The 16,397-nt window shown below is 37.3% G+C and overlaps 1 protein-coding gene across 2 annotated transcripts in view; it reads right to left on the bottom strand.

The window, feature by feature from the left end:
- Positions 1–16,397, bottom strand: part of AP2A2 (adaptor related protein complex 2 subunit alpha 2) — an 88,881-nt gene that overhangs the window by 32,387 nt on the left and 40,097 nt on the right. For both annotated transcript variants that reach the window (XM_065402477.1, XM_065402478.1), the window contains exons 3-6: positions 6,791–6,933; positions 5,854–6,047; positions 3,090–3,219; positions 1,525–1,626 (exon numbers count right to left, since the gene is read on the bottom strand). In XM_065402477.1, the coding sequence (XP_065258549.1) occupies positions 1,525–1,626; positions 3,090–3,219; positions 5,854–6,047; positions 6,791–6,933 (569 nt within the window). The remainder of the gene's footprint in view (positions 1–1,524; positions 1,627–3,089; positions 3,220–5,853; positions 6,048–6,790; positions 6,934–16,397) is intronic.

Below are 16,397 nucleotides of genomic sequence, written 5' to 3'. Positions count from 1 at the left end.
TGATTACTGGATAAACATCAATTTCTTTCTTTTTCTTTTTTTGCATTTGTGGTGTTTTATCAGTGTTCATCGATTAAAACCAAAAAATCAGAAGACCTCAATAATCAGATACAGAAGTGCCTTGTGGAGTTCACGACCTCTAATACCAAGGTGAAAATCTCATCCATTTTGCCACAAAAGTTTGTACTGTAGAATCTTTTCTACTGTTTATCAAAATATTTTGAACCTATGTAGAACAAGATTTCTCTAGGTTCATTCGCCATCCGACAGCAAGGCTGGGAAACAGAGGGAATTCAGATCTGGTACAAAATTGACCTTTTGTTTGGTAACACAAGGTCTGGAATCAGAGGCAATGATCTTAGGTGGCAGACAGATTGTGTATCTCAGTGAACCAAAATTGTCTCTGCTACACAGGTACTATTAATACCTTTTCACAGTACTGCCTGATCTTGTGTAAGACCCTCAGGAATAAACACAAAATAGGTGGGTTTGTATATATTGGGTCCTTGACCACCAGCTTAGAAAAGCAACCGAAAGAAAGCTTGGGATGATAAATCTCTCTAGAACAGAAGACCTGACACTTGTGTACTGTTGTATATCACAAACAGGTCCATGCAATGGAAGCCGTAATCTAAAACGTCTTATTTGAGTGAGTCTTTGATTGGAAGTGAACTAGCCACTTAGCTCGCCCCCTAGGCTGTTCTGCAGATGTAAGCATACTTGAAGTGTTTCTTTCTAGAGGTTGGGGTTTAGACCCAATGAAATTAAATGTGGCCAGTGAATCCTTCAGCAAATGAAGAGCATCATCTGTTTTGGAATTAAGTCTGGCCCTTCAAAGGCCAAATTCTCTACCATGGACTGAACCTCCTGTGCAAAGCCAGAGCTCCTAAGCCATGAAGCTCAATAAACAATTGCCCCTCTTATATGTTGGAGATGGGTATTAACATTTGAGAAGAGAACAAACCTGAAACAATGAGTAAATAAATTAGCCAGCAATATTGGGAAGTCCATTGAAAGACTGCACAAATGGAGATCTGAAATCTGCCACTTTGGAGACACAGAATTCCTGGCAATTCTTTTAGAGGAGTGGGTACTTAACTGGCTCAAATGTCTGATGTGTCTAAACACGATGTAATAGAATGGTTTCCCAATGTGAAGTTGGCTGGACATTAAGGGGAAATAAATGGTAGTAAATAGTAAAATAAAATATGTCACTGCTTACAGTTAAATTATGCACCAGTGGATTTCTTCATCTTTAAGGACATAGGCGACAAGAGGAAATGTTAATGGATGTTCAGTTCATCAGCAACAGACCAATAAAATATTAACGTAAGAAGGGCTATATGAGTACTTTGCAAACATTAATATTCAACAGAGATTGAAATCACTTGCAGATGCAATACAGCAAGTCTGTTTCAGAGCAGACTATAACCCAAGTCTGTTAATTCAGTCCAAGTGAATCTGATCTAGAAAGTTAAACAGCCCTGGTTACATTTTACTACAACTGTTTAATAAGAGACTTACTCTGCTTAGCCTAGAGACAGCCAAAGATACTGAAGTTTTAAACTCTTCAGGGTTCTTCTGTGCCAAAGTAGTGATAAGACTGGTAGCAGCAGTAACCACACCCTGGAGGAAAACAGAATTACTAACGTTTTTGTTCAAATATCAAATATTTTACATCTGAAATTGTTTAAAAACTTCAAATGAAAAAGACGGCCATTTGTTATGTACCAGACACCCAAATTTATCCTTAAGTTTAGTATCATCTTCTTTAGTGTATACTATTAAGCCTAAAACCCAAAATCCAGTTTACATTAATCCACAGTTGGTAAGTGATACCTTAAAATAAGCTAGCTGGCTTTTGTCAATTTTTTTCCAAGTAGAAAAAGGAAAGGTAGTGAGACTTCTTGGATACTCCCTCTTATCCACAATTTCTCCACTACACGGCCCCAGAATTGGTAACCCTCCCTTTTCGCCAAAAGCTGAAATGATTACTATTTATGTTTGCTACTGCATGACACATTTGCTGTGTTTTCAGTGGTATGCTACACTATGCCTTGCTTGCATTGATGGTGCTCCACATTTTTATTAAGAGTAGCCCTATCAAAGATCAGAAAAGCAGTATTTCAGTCTAATTCTGAATGCTAAAACAAATATACATTCCAAGTAAGGGTCAGTAAAAACAAATTATGCAATGGAAGAAAGCAAACAGCTAGGAAGGAGCGATCTTGCTTTTGCAAGAGGAGCATGGAAGAAAGGATACCTACCCCAATTGTGACAGCAGGCTAGCTGCAAACATCTTGTCTATTATGTTTCACTTATCATGAAATGGGAACTTCAGATGGTTTGATTATTAAGTTTCAGTGTAGCTTAAGTACCCCTATATGCACTGCTAACTGCTGTTTTAAAATTACTGAACAGCAATATGCAATCACATCCACACCCAGGATGACAATGCTGCGATTTCAGGGTCCTGTCATTTTTCTATATTGATAGTAATCAGCGCTTAATTTATACCACAGTCCTCACAAGGGGAGCTTTTAGGTGTTTGTGAAACATGCGCACGTGCACACACAATTATATGGGACACGAGTTTTTTTTTAAAACCAGGCATACAGTAGAACACATGGGAATGCCAACCCCTTACTGATGTAGGTCTAAATACTGACTAATTCTAGACATTAAGTACCTTTCCCAGAGTAAGAAGAGCTCCGTGTAGCTCAAAAGCATGTCTCTTTCACCAACAGCAGCTGGTCCAATAAATGATATTACTGTACCCACCTGGTCTCTCTAATTCTAGACGTGACTCTCAGGAATTAGTATAACCAATAACTGATTAAAAGAGAGGCTATGGGGTATCTTTATTTCTCCCTTTAGGAGAAATGCAATTCAACCTGTGTTTTATATTTTAAAAAACACTCAGCGATGCAAAAATGTAAATTGCGGATATGAATTAGTCTCACAGCAATTTAAATAGTTTCCTTCATTTAACATACTGTATTAACAGAAACTATGATTTCCCCTACAGTGACTGGGCTAGACCACTGAATGGTCTGATCCCAGAAGAAATAATGCTATCATAAGTTTACCAAATGCTGGTCATTCAGAAGATGCACCACCCTGGATGTCCAATCTCCCATGGGAACGAAGTCAGGAGAAGTTCTGTACAAACGCAGCAAGCACAAGGCAGCACTCTGCTTCACGCTATCCATGGTGTCTCTGCAAGATAACACCTCTTTTCAGCCCAAATTAAGAGTCTTGGTACTACACAGTGGACCAGTATCTGGTCATGCTTTTCGCAGGCCACTAAACACTATTATCCAGAAGTAAACAAGAATGGAAACCACCACAAGGGGTTTTAGTATTTTTTTTTTTATTAAAAGTATTAGATCCCTTCGTTAATTATTTAAATTACTTTCAACTACTTTACATTTGTTATTAAGTACTTTGATAAGTGGTTTAAAAATTTGGCTGGTTACACTAACTGGTGTAACTTCTTCTGTATGCTTTGCTAAACACTATTTGGCAACATAAAAGCAATAGTGAGCCACAACACTCCCTTGTCTCCTAAAGCAACAATACACAGGAGATTTTTCTTCACTCTATAGCTGGAAGTACACTAGTGTTAGAGATGTGACAAGTCAGAGTAAAGCAATACCAATGATCTTCAGACAGAATATATTTGAAATTAGGGAAGGGATGAGAGTGAAACCAGGATGTCAAGGTAAATGTTTGTAGTTGAAAAATGGTTTACAAATATTGTATGACCTTTATTTCCCAGAGAAGAGATACCAAAAGGTGCTGGAGAGCACCATCAAACTCCATATACTTAATTTGCCTTGTCCATTAAGAATAACTCACAATCTTTAGGAAACGTGATTCATGAACAAGCTAATACATTTAAATTTCTAGGGCATTACTTGATTTCTGTAGCGGTATCCTGCTTGGTACCACATTATGGAACTAAACGTTTTCCTTTCAGCCACATGACTTAAGACAAAATTAAATGCAGCCCTTTATTGTATGGGGAACTGGTAGCGAATCCTAAATTTAGATTATTTAACACTAAAATCTGAATAACTTTTGAAATCCAGCAAGGACAAAACCCTGAGGGCTAAACTGTCTTTTGTTTTCTCATGAAATTCTGTTCAGGCTTGGCTGAGCTCTGCAATGTTCAATCACCATTTATTTACCTTCTGTTGCTTGTGTACATGAGGAAAGTTAAAGTAACGGACTATGATTATTCTAACAAGCCAGGCCCATTGCTGCTGTTGCTACAGTAACAATATCACCACAACACTGTACTAGGAGCAACTGGAAAATGCCAGAGCATTCGTGGAAGTGACCAGGGAGAGGAAGGGGAAGAAGAGCGTCTTGCAGAGCCTGCTCCCTTCAAATCCAATACATGACTTAGTGTCCCATCCTCCTTTGGGTGCCAACACATGAGGCAGAAGCTCTAGGACCACCTATGAGAGGATGGTGGATCCCCTGATGAAGATACATGATAGGGTATTGTTAGTTGCACACAATGAAAATAGGTAGAAATTAAAATAAAATTAAAAAAAAAAAAAACCACTGAGGAAGTTGCATACAAAGAATCTTTGGAAGAATGGTTTTTAAGTGGCAAAGTCAAGCTCTTAAATTAGAAAATGTTAGATTTACAATTGCATGTGCACAATTAAGGTTGCATGTGCATTGTGATGCAATTTCTAATTATATGATCATATGCAATTTTTTCCACAGGATCCAAGGCATATTCAGTGCACAGGATGAACAAAGCCAGAATTAATCTTGCACAAGCAAGTACATCTGGCACTATCTGGAGGGCCTGACTTTACAACCCAATTATCTTTTTAGTATGCGATACATTCAATTATTTTTCTATTACAATGATGAGAGGTGAATGAGGCAACCAAAAATCTAGTTAGTATTTCAAAAAGTGTATGAGAAGGATCCACACAAACTAAGAGTACTTAATACTAATAAAGAAAGCAGAATTGAACTGAATTACTACCTGGAGGTTTTCATTTCTTTTAAGTCCTGAGAATTCTCATGGACATAGGCCTAGTCCTATGATCATAATTTCTTATTACACAGTTACTGGAGTGAATTCCAGTCAGATAATAGTTGCAAAACTTTTGTTTGGGCCACGGACTTGCTGGGCAAAACAGGGAAAAAAGATTAGTGGCAATTTAAAAGAAAACAGTCACTCAAATGATTTCCTGTGGATATAAAACCTTGCCTATTCCTATGTACACCTAGAAAGGAAATGTGGATTTTGGAGAAAGCTCGAATATAGGGTGGAAAAAAAAAAAATTCACCTTCCTAATGAAATCATAGACAGCAATAATGAGCTTCCAATGGAGTACATTTCTAATAAGGAAATCTGTAGTTGAAGTATGGTGTTTTCAGATTCATTCACTGCCCATTTTATTAGAATTTATCTGAACAGGAAAAAGGAAACACTTTTGTTTTCCCAGGCAAAATATTTTGGATCACACTTCTGGGACAAAAAGTAGATATTTTAAAAAAAATTCATAGACACGTGGGTAATGAACTGGACTCTGCAAAAATGCAATTTGGGTTATTAGCCAAGAGGTAATTAGGCCAAAATATTTTAACTTGTGTGCAAAAAGTTAAGTTTCGATATCTATGTTTAGTCACTTAAGCAAGCAACCCGATTTTCAGGTGTGTTGAGCACTTACCTTCAGTTCCTAATGACGGCAATTGGCACCTCTAGAACATCAAGTCACTTAGGTGCGTAAATATGACTTTCGACCCCTAACTTCATGCTGAGAACCACTAGTACTACCTATTGTTGTGCAGTTGTTTCAAATACAATACAATACATACCCAGCTACAAGTATTTTTGGAATTTCTCCAGCAAATGCTTCTGCCATTTCCCGACTACCCACATTGGCTATACAATGCAAAGCTAGTCCCATGAAGGTGGGGTTGCGGCTGGCCAGGTCATTCTTGATTGCATTGTTTATCAAGCGGATCAGCTCACTGTTGGAGTTCACTAGCACGGAAATGAAAAGATATCCCTGTGGTTCAGAAAAGGGACAAGAAAAAGTAATATTTCTGATCAAGTCAGCTAAAACTAATTTTATGTCATTTGCTAATATTGTAAGGTATTCTATGCACTCATGCAGTTCCCCTCCAGCAATACTTGTCCTTACAGCTCTCCCAAGCGTTCTGTGTAAATAAGTCCCTGGAATTTCAGTCCAATAATAGAATAAAGAGGTCCAGAGTTGCAGAGTACGATAGCAATGTCTTCGGGGGGGAGGGGAGGGGGGAAATCACATGTACGTTCCACCCAAATCATATATTTTGCTCCTCAAAGACCCAAGCTCTGCTCAGTACTAGTCACACACCATTCCCTTCACACGCACCTAGTAAACGCTAGTTTTCCTTTGAGTCTAAAATGTCTAATGTTCTACTTAAAGAAAGTACCTTGTCTAATGGAATGTGTGTTTCTTGATAAGGTCCATTAAATATGTAACATGACTAGTCTTCTGTTGCAGTTAGTGCAACATTTATTTTAGAGGTTAAAAAGGCAAGAAAATCCATCAAAGTTACTTATTCAAACAAGTAGAGGACTCTCATGTACAGCTAAAAGTTACTCTGCAATCCCAGCTAGAACCAAGCTAAGACCATGCAGAAAGAAGGCAAGAAAAAAAAAAATTATTTAAGCCGCTAGTTATATAGTGAGGCAGGACAGGATAGGCAACTAGGCAGTATGACATTTCATAGATATTTCCTTCTTCAGGGTTGATAAATTACTCACAATTTGTTTCTCTGTGTATCTGTTAGAACTCAGTAGGTTTACAGCCTCCATGTGGCCAAAGTCAATATCATGCCCCAGGAGGAAGATGAAAAGTAGCTTGCAGACATACTTTTTCTTACTGTAACCATCCAGAGCCTTGTCACCTAGTAAACAATTAAGAAAAAACATATTTGAAAACCAAGACTCTCTGAAATGCAGCACAGGCCAACATTTGAATATCTCTGTATGGCCACACACTAGCATTCTAGTACCACACAGTACCATTCAAGTACTACAGCATGTGCTAAATGTTGTTTCAAGAGTTCTAGTTTTACCCTGTCAGGTTTCATTATTTATGTTTAAGGTTCTTTTGATCCATTAGATGGGAGAATCTATGTAAGTGCTTATTACACAATACAAAAGTTATTGGGTAGCTTGACTAGATATACTGATAGACACTCTGAATGTATTAATAGATTTTTTACAGTCAGATTTAAAACAACCCAAAGTGGCATACAATACTTTTGAACTAAGCTGCAAAGCAAGCAAACACTGATCAGATGTCTCTACAAAACATTGGCACCAGAACACCGGTAACCAAATATACTAGGGCTGTCGATTAATTGCAGTTAACTCACACGATTAACTCAAAAAAATTAATCGTGAAATCATACCGTTAAACAATAGAATACCAATTGAAATTTATTAAATAAATATTTTGATGTTTTTCTACATTTTCATATATACTGTATTCCGTGTTGTAATTGAAATCAAAGTGTACATTATTTTTATTACAAATATTTGCACTGTAAAAATGACTGACAAAAGAAATAGTGTATTTCAATTCATCTCATACAAGTACTGTAGTGCAATCTCTTTGTCGTGAAAGTGCAACTTACAAATGTAGATTTTTTTTGTTAAATAATTGCACTCAAAAACAAAACAAAGTCCACTGAGTCCTACTTCTTGTTGAGCCAATCGTGAAGACAAACAAGTAAATGTAAACAAACATGAGATAATGCTGCCCTCTTCTTATTTACAATGTCACCAAAAAGTGAGAACAGGCATTTACATGGCACTTTTGTAGCCGGCATTGCAAGGTATTTACGCGCGAGATATGCTAAACATTCGTATGCACCTTCCTGCTTCGGCCACCATTCCAGAGGACATCCTTCCATGCTGATGACGCTCATTAAAAAAATAATTTGTTAATTAAATTTGTGACTGAACTCCTTGGGGGAGAATTTTATGTCCCCTGCTCTGTTTTACCTACATTCTGCCATATATTTCATGTTATAGTAGTCTCAGATGATGATCCAGCACATGTTGTTCGTTTTAAGAACTCTTTCACTGCAGATTTGACAAAACACAAAGAAGGTACCAATGTACGATTTCTAAAAATAGCTACAGCACTCAACCCAAGGTTTAAGAATCTGAAGTGCCTTCCAAAATCTGAGAGGGATGAGGTGTGGAGCATGCTTTCAGAAGTCTTAAAAGAGCAACACTCCAATTCAGAAACTACAGAACCCAAATCACCAAAAAAGAAAATCAACCTTCTGCTGGTGGTATCTGACTCAGATAATGAAAATGAACATGCGTCAGTCTGCACTGCTTTGGATTGTTATTGAGCAGAATCCGTCATCAGTATGGAAGAATGTCCTCTGGAATGGTGGTTGAAGCATCAAGGGACATATGATCTTTAGCAAATCTGGCATGTAAATATCTTGCAATGCTGGGTACGACAGGGCCACGAGAACGCTTGATCTCACTTTCAGGTGACATTGTAAACAAGAAGCGGGCAGCATTATCTCCTACAAATGTGAACAAACTTGTTTGTCTGAGTGATTGGCTGAACAAGAAGTAGGACTGAGTGGACTTGCAGGCTCTAAAATTTTACATTGTTTTATTTTTTAAATCCAGTTTTTTGTACATAATTCTACCTTTATAAGTTCAACTTTCATGATAAAGAGATTGCACTACAGTACCTGTATTAGGTGAATTGAAAATTCACATTTCTTTTGTTGTTGTTTTTACAGTGCAAATACTTGTAATCAAAAATAAATAAAAAGTGAGCACTGTATACTTGGTATTGTGTTGTAATTGAAATCAATATATTTGAAAATGTAGAAAACATCCAAAAATATTTGCATAAATGGTATTCTATTATCTTTTGAATCACGCGAATAGTCTTTTTAATCGTTTGACAGCCCTAGAATATACAAATGTCAGTTTTGTCCCACAATCTGTGGAAATGGCAAAGCCCTAATACTCTGGATTAAGGCATTTAAGTATTCTACAACAGTTAATGCACACATCAGGAAGTGGAGGAAGAGTCTGACAAAAAAATTATTTTGATTATGCCTTTTTATAAAGTCTGAAACATTACATTGACCATCATGTGTACAGGCAATAAGGTAAGATTAAGTTCCTCTTGAATACTTGCTATCCAGTCAGCTTTACAAGTCAAATTTCAAAATCGTTTAGATTACAAGGTTAAGGTGTTTTGTTTAAAAAAAAAAGGGGGGGGGGATTGCTCTAAAACAGTTTACCTTTTATGGTTGTAGTACAGACCTCTAAAATATGTACTTCTGAAAGCTCATCATCATTATTTTCCAACCTTATTTTCTTTGTTAAAATCCTATTGTAGCGAACGGATGACTAAACGGGAAGGGGGATATGATAGAGGTCTATAAAATCATGTTGTGGAGAAATGAATAAAGAAGTTTTATTTACTCCTTCACATAACACAAGAACTAGGGGTCACCAAATGAACTTAATAGGCAGCAGTTTAAAACAAAACGTAAGGAATTACTTCTTCACACAACGCACAGTCAACACGTGCAACTCATTGCCAGGGGAAGTTGTGAAGGCCAAAAGTATAACTGGGTTAAAAAAAGAATTAGATAAGTTCATAGAAGATGGCTAATAGGTCCATCAGTGGTTAAGATGTCAGGGACACAACCCCATGCTCTGTGTCCCCCTAAACCTCCAAAAAAAAAAAAAAAAAAAAAAAAAATGGGACTGGATGACAGGGGATGGATCACTCAATAAATTGCCCTGTTCTGTTCATTCCCTCTGAGTCATCTGGCACCAGCCGCTGTCGGAAGACAGGATACTGGGCTAGATGGACCGTTGGTGTAACACAGTATGGTCATTCTTATGTACTGAACAGTACAGCCAAAGCCATCTGGCTGTAAGTGCAATCTTTCCGGCAGATGATCTGTTACAGTATAGGAATTATTTTCTTGTAGAGAAACATGAACATTGTGCCTTTTGGTCAACAGCCTCTTCCTTTCCCCATTCAAGCCTACAAGGAAATGTCTAATGATCAGACAGTTTCCTAGAGTTCTGTCCGTGTAACAAAATTTCAGGGAAAGCTTCTTCCCAGAAGCTTATAAAAACTTTTCAGCTATTTTTGCCTCACTCAGAGTGAAACAGATATCTGTCAAATCAATTACCGTTCTTACTGTCAAATGGGCAGCATTAGTCAGCACAGGATTGTATGGAATAAAACCTTATATGAAAGGTTACATAAGAGCAAATATGATTTTGGGATAATCAAAAATACAGCAGCAAAATCCAACTCACTGCATGTATTTAACAGGCTGAGAAGTGACCAGCTAAACTTACAGCACCTGAATCAACAGGCCAGTTTTCAAACAAATCCATGTTTATGTAGTTAAAGAAGTGACCCTGATTTTCAGAGGTGCAAAATACCCACAACTCACTGACATGTATTGATAATCAGGCCATTTAATTTGGTGGTTAAATATTGAGGAACTTCAGCATTCACATCTATGAAGATGTCCAAAATTTTTAAGCGCTGCTATTACATAAATTCAATTAGTTGCAGTTGACATAGCAAGCTCAGTGACTGTACAAAGTGTCATAGATAGAGTGCCTGGCATTTTGCAGATTATGCCTACTGGTTGCAGTATTGCCAAAAAAACCTGGATGAGGCTCCGAAGAGCCAAAAGATTTAGGGAGAGGAGGGGGATTGGGAGGGGGAGATATTTGCTTTTTCAGCTTTGAGGGTCCACATTTTCAAGTTTCTCTACAAGCATGAAAGCTAACAAATTTTTAAATTATAGTAAAGATTTTCATGTTACTACTTGATTCCTGGAGCTAGGGCTTGAAGAAAAAACCAAATATCACTAGACTTGTGGAAAAAAATGGGAAGAAACTGTTTTCTAACCTATATCAGACAAGTGTAGATATGACAAACTGACAGAAAAAAACAAACAAAAACAAAACAAAAAACACACACCACGATGGCCAGCATGAAGAAAATCCCTTTACATAATCTGAAACTTAAGGCAAACAAGATTGCCTTGACTTCTTGAGACCATGAGTGCCAGAACAATTAAATCAAGGATTTAAATTAGCCATGAATCATGCCTGTTCTTCTGCATATAGTACTCCTGGGGGGATTCTGCACCACTGCGCAATGCAGAATTAATATTCTATGCCAAATTTCATTTCCCCCCATAGAACTGATGCTGCAGAGCTGCTGGCTGCCACTAGGGGCCGCTGGATCCAGCAGAGCCCAGCTCTCCAGACTCTGTAGGGGAGGAGGTGAGGAGTGAAGGGGGAGCTGGAGGGTTCTGAGCAGCTGCAGTTCCCAGCAGATCCTAAAGGAAGGTGGCGGCGTGCAGAAAACTCTGTATAAGCCTGGGACCCAGAATCAGGCTGTTTCTCCCTCTGGATCTCTGGGGGGGTTGGGGGTGCCCCACAGCTGGGCTCTGAGCGGTAGGAGGTGCGGGTGTCTGAGACCAAAAGGGCAGTTTTCTCCCCCCAACATGTGCCCAGCTGGCACGTGTGGCACACCCATACTGAGGCGCCCAACAAAAGCATCATAGTGGCTTCTTTAACTCTGGGGGAATTTGTTGTTTTCTGTATTGTTACAGACATACTTGCTGACAGGAATTTTGAAATAAATTACCAAAAATAATTGAAACTGGCATGATTATATAGTGTTATTTTGACAAATAAAATATGCAGAATTTTGCAGAATTTTAAATTATTGTGCACAGAGTTTTCAATTTTTTGGCGCAGTATTCCCACAGGAGTAATACAGAAGCAGCAACACAGGTCAACTGACAAAATAGTCAATGTTACTATGCTGTTCTTGCTGGGGAAGCACTAAAGCAACAGCAGTACAGCCAGACAGGAACTTCTTTTGCTGATGGGGCAATACATAAAGAAGCGACTGAAAAGAGCAAATAAATCTCTCCTTCCCTCAGCAATGAATCATGCTTACAACTCTGCTGATCCTGCGGAAAGACAGCACTATCAGCAACAGCAGTGGAGTGAAAATCCACTAGATTCATACAACTGAGTGAAAAAGGAACAGCAGCACCTTCAGGGCAGGGCAAGCAAACAAAGGAGGCAAAAAGTGGAGGGAGGGAGGGAGGGAGGAAGACAAGAGAAGGCAATAGTAAAGAGCAAGTGGGAGAGACAAAATGGGTGGGAAAAGATGGAAGAGGAGCGAGAACTGGGAGAGATGGCAGCTTGGATTTAAAAAATGTAAGATGGATACTGTAGAGCAAGGGTAGGCAACCTGCGGCACGCGAGCTGATTTTCAATGGCACTCACACTGCCCGGGTCCTGGCCACCGGTCCGGGGGGGGCTCTGTATTTTAATTTAATTTTAAATGAAGCTTCTTAAACATTTTAAAAACCTTATTTACTTTACATACAACAATAGTTTAGTTATATATTATAGAAAGAGACCTTCTAAAAACATTAAAATGTCTGTCTGGAGATGTTCTCCTCCTAATACAACATGGCAAGAAAATCCTCCAAATATTAATGATTAACCTGTTGAATTGGAGATAAGTTTACCTCCCAATGACTTCATAAATATCTGCTTCAATTACCTTTGGTAAATGAAATAACCATTCATTCGTTTTCTGATATAGCTGTAAAACTAATCTGTTAAATTATCAAAATAAATCATTGAAGTGTTTGTACCTTCTAAAAAATTAAACATACATCAATTTCTGAGTTGTGAAGAATATGTATTAAGGTTATAACAACCAACAAGAATGCACTTTTATGTGGAAAACCATGATTAAATCGAGTCTTCCTGACTAGTGATTTAAATTAGGATTTAAAATCTAATCCACCCTGCTACCTATTCATCTTGTACATGTGGCAGCAGAGATGCATATCGGAGGAAGAAGAATAATTTGTTTTAGGGCTGTCAAGCAATTTTTTGAAAATCGTGATTAATCACATTATTAAACAATAGAATATGACTTATTTAAATATTTTTGGAATTTTCTACATTTTCAAATATCATTTCAATTAAAACACAGAATACAAAGTGTACAGTGCTCAATTTATTTTTTCTTACAAATATTTGCACTGTAAAGAACAAAATAAATAGTATTTTTCAATTCCCCCCATTGCAAGTACTGTAGTGCAATGTTTTTATCATGAAAGTTGAATTTATAAATGTAGAATTACAGACGCTCCCCGACTTACACAAAATTTGGCGTTCCGGAACGGAATGCTTGCGTAAGTCGGAAACGTATACCCAACCATTACGCAAAATACTAAAACACTATTTCTAGCTTACGGAACTTTTTCCATAAGTGCGGATTTGTATGTAAAAAAAAAAAAAAATCTGCACTCAAAAACAAAACAATGTAAAAACTTCAGAGCCTACAAATACACTCAGTCCTACTTCTTGTTCAGCCAATCGCTCAGAAGAACAAGTTTGTTTACATTAGCAGAGGATAATGCTACCTACTTCTTATTTACAATGTCACCTGAAAGTAAGAACAGGCATTCCCATGGCTCAGTTGTAGCTGGCGTCGCAAGGTATTTACGTGCCAAATGCCCTAAAGATTCATATGTCCCTTCATGCTTCAACCACCATTCCAGAGGGCATGCATCCATCCTGATGACAGGTTCTACTCGATAATGATCCAAAACAGTGTGGTCTGATGCATGTTCATTTTCATCATCGGAGTCAGCTGTCACCAGCAGAAGGTTGATTTTCTTTTTTGGTGGTTTGGGTTCTGTAGGAGCGTTGGAATGTTGCTCTTTTAAGACTTCTGAAAGCATGCTCCACACCTAGTCCCTCTTGGATTTTGGAAGGCACTTCTAATTCTTAAACCGTGGGTTGAGTGCCGTAGCTATCTTTAGAAATCTCACATTGGTAGCTTCTTTGAGTTTTGTCAAATCTGCAGTGAAAGTGTTCTTAAAACAAACAATATATGCTAGGTCATCATCCGAGACTGCTATAATATGAAATATATGGCAGAATTTGGGTAAAATAGAACAGGAGACATACAATTCTCCAACAAAGAGTTCAGTCACAAATTTAATTAACGCTTTTTTTTTTTTTTTTTAAATGAGCGTCATCAGCATGAAAGCCTGTCCTCTGGAATGATAGCCAAAACATGAAGGGGCATACGAATGTTTAGCATATCTGGCACGTAAATACCTTGTAATGCCGGCTACAAAAGAGCCATGCGAACATCTGTTCTCACTTTCAGGTGATATTGTAAATAATAAGCAGGCAGCATTATCTCCTGTAAATGTAAACAAACTTCTTTGTCTTAGCTATTTGGCTGAACAAGAAGTAGGACTGAGTAGACTTGTAGGCTCTAAAGTTTTACATTGCACTTAAAAACAAAACAGTTATGTAACAAACAAAAATCTACATTTGTAAATTGCATTTTCACGATAAAGAGATTGAACTACACTACTTGTATGAAGTGAATTGAAAAATACTATTTCTTTTATAATTTTTACAGTGCAAATTTGTAATCCAAAATAATAATATAAAGTGAGCAGTGTAAACTTTGTATTCTGTGTTGTAATTGAAATCAATACATTTGAAAAAGTAGAAAAACATCCAAAAATATTTAATAAATTTCATTTGGTATTCTATTGGTTAACAGTTGATTAAAACTGCGATTAATCGCAATTAATTTTTTAAATCACAGTTACTTTTTGAGTTAATCACATGAGTTAACTGTGATTAATCGACAGCCCTAGTTTGTTTCATTTTGTATTACAATATAAAATCTAAGATGGATTCCAATTCCAAAGACTAAATTGAACTGTGTATTGTTTGTTTAAATAACCTTACTATAGTTTAAACACAGCTTTATTTTAAGTACTGTATGTTGTGAGAACTCAACAGCTCCACTTTAAACACATGCCTGGGCACACTTATGTATGCTGAAGAAACCTCAATTTGCACAACTGAAGTCTCCATCCTAGCACTTATTCTGATTTTTTGCACAGTTTATTGTAGTCTGAAATTGCATAAATACCCCTTGTCCATGCTGAATTTCACTAAACAAAAAACCCCAGTGTTTTAGTGACAAAGTACTATATATTTTCCTCTAACCCCCAATAGCAAGTTCATATTTTGTTGCTCACAGGAAACAGAAAGGAACAGGAAATGTTTTTCTTCTGATCAGGTTCTCCTCAATGAAAAATATATACGTAAGTTTCTGTAACAACTTATGTTTGAAATTCAGCAGAAACAGGAAGGATTCAAAGAATTCTGGTCAGCAGTTTCAACCACAACGAACAGGACAAAAATGACTTCTTTCCCTAGAAAACTTGGTATTCTTGTCATCTGGTGGAATTACTATCCACTGATGAGGCAAATTCCACTGTTGTAAAGAAGGGCAAATCATACTTTCAAATTTCTTCTTGTTTTTCCCCACCACTTCAGAGATTTTAGCACCAGATTCTAGAGCTTGCACACACCAATAGGAACTGTAGTTGTGGGTCATGCTTCTCTCAGAATCTAATCAATATAGGAAAAGCATACATGAAAAGCAACATTATGAAGTCTCCTCTGAATTTATTCCAACCAGAAACCTAAACAAGGCTAATGTACAAATAATAGTTTATAAATGAAGTCACAACAGAAAGGGGAAAATTAGGAAAACATCTTGAGCTGTCTGCAATTTTACAGCAGTTTTTAAAGGATAGTCTATTGAACACTATCAGAAAGAAGAGTAAGAACACTCAATTCTATGTAAATGGACTGTCTTTACACAAATTAAAGTAACTGATAACACCTGACCAGTCCAATTAGCTTGTGTGGGCATTAGTAAAGTGGGGTTTTTTTGGAGCCAGTAACCAACTGGAATGTAAAGATTTCAATTTTATGTTAAGAGGGTAATGGTTTACCTTCAGGAGAAAGAAAATACATTCTGTTGCAAAAAGTTTGCTTACCAGTTTGTGCAATTCAATGATTTAGCTTTAAGTTCTATATGACTTGCTTTTGTGTAGTTAGTACACTAGTTCTGGCATTCCAATGGATCAGCAGATTAAGTATTCTGGGCATAAACACTCATATTACAGCTTGTAATGTGCTATCTAGTTTTGGTAGCTTCTATGTTCACATCTATACACTTCAGAGTAATTTATGTACTTCTGCCAGCAAGTGTGGCAGGAATTATAGAAAGGAGCCTAACTGAATAGTTTAAGTGAACAAGCAAAAGTCTCCAGGAATTATTTTACAATGGCAGTTATAAATCCTCGAGTACTTAGTTGCCAGCATACTAGCAGACAAGCTTACTATGATACCTACAAATCAGGAAGCACAATCAGGATTTAAATATCAGTTTACTGTAAAATCTGTTCACCAC

This window comes from Emys orbicularis, chromosome 4 (assembly GCF_028017835.1).
Source record: "Emys orbicularis isolate rEmyOrb1 chromosome 4, rEmyOrb1.hap1, whole genome shotgun sequence".
NCBI classification, from domain to species: Eukaryota; Metazoa; Chordata; order Testudines; family Emydidae; genus Emys; species Emys orbicularis.
This window is presented reverse-complemented; position numbering and strand designations above follow the sequence as displayed.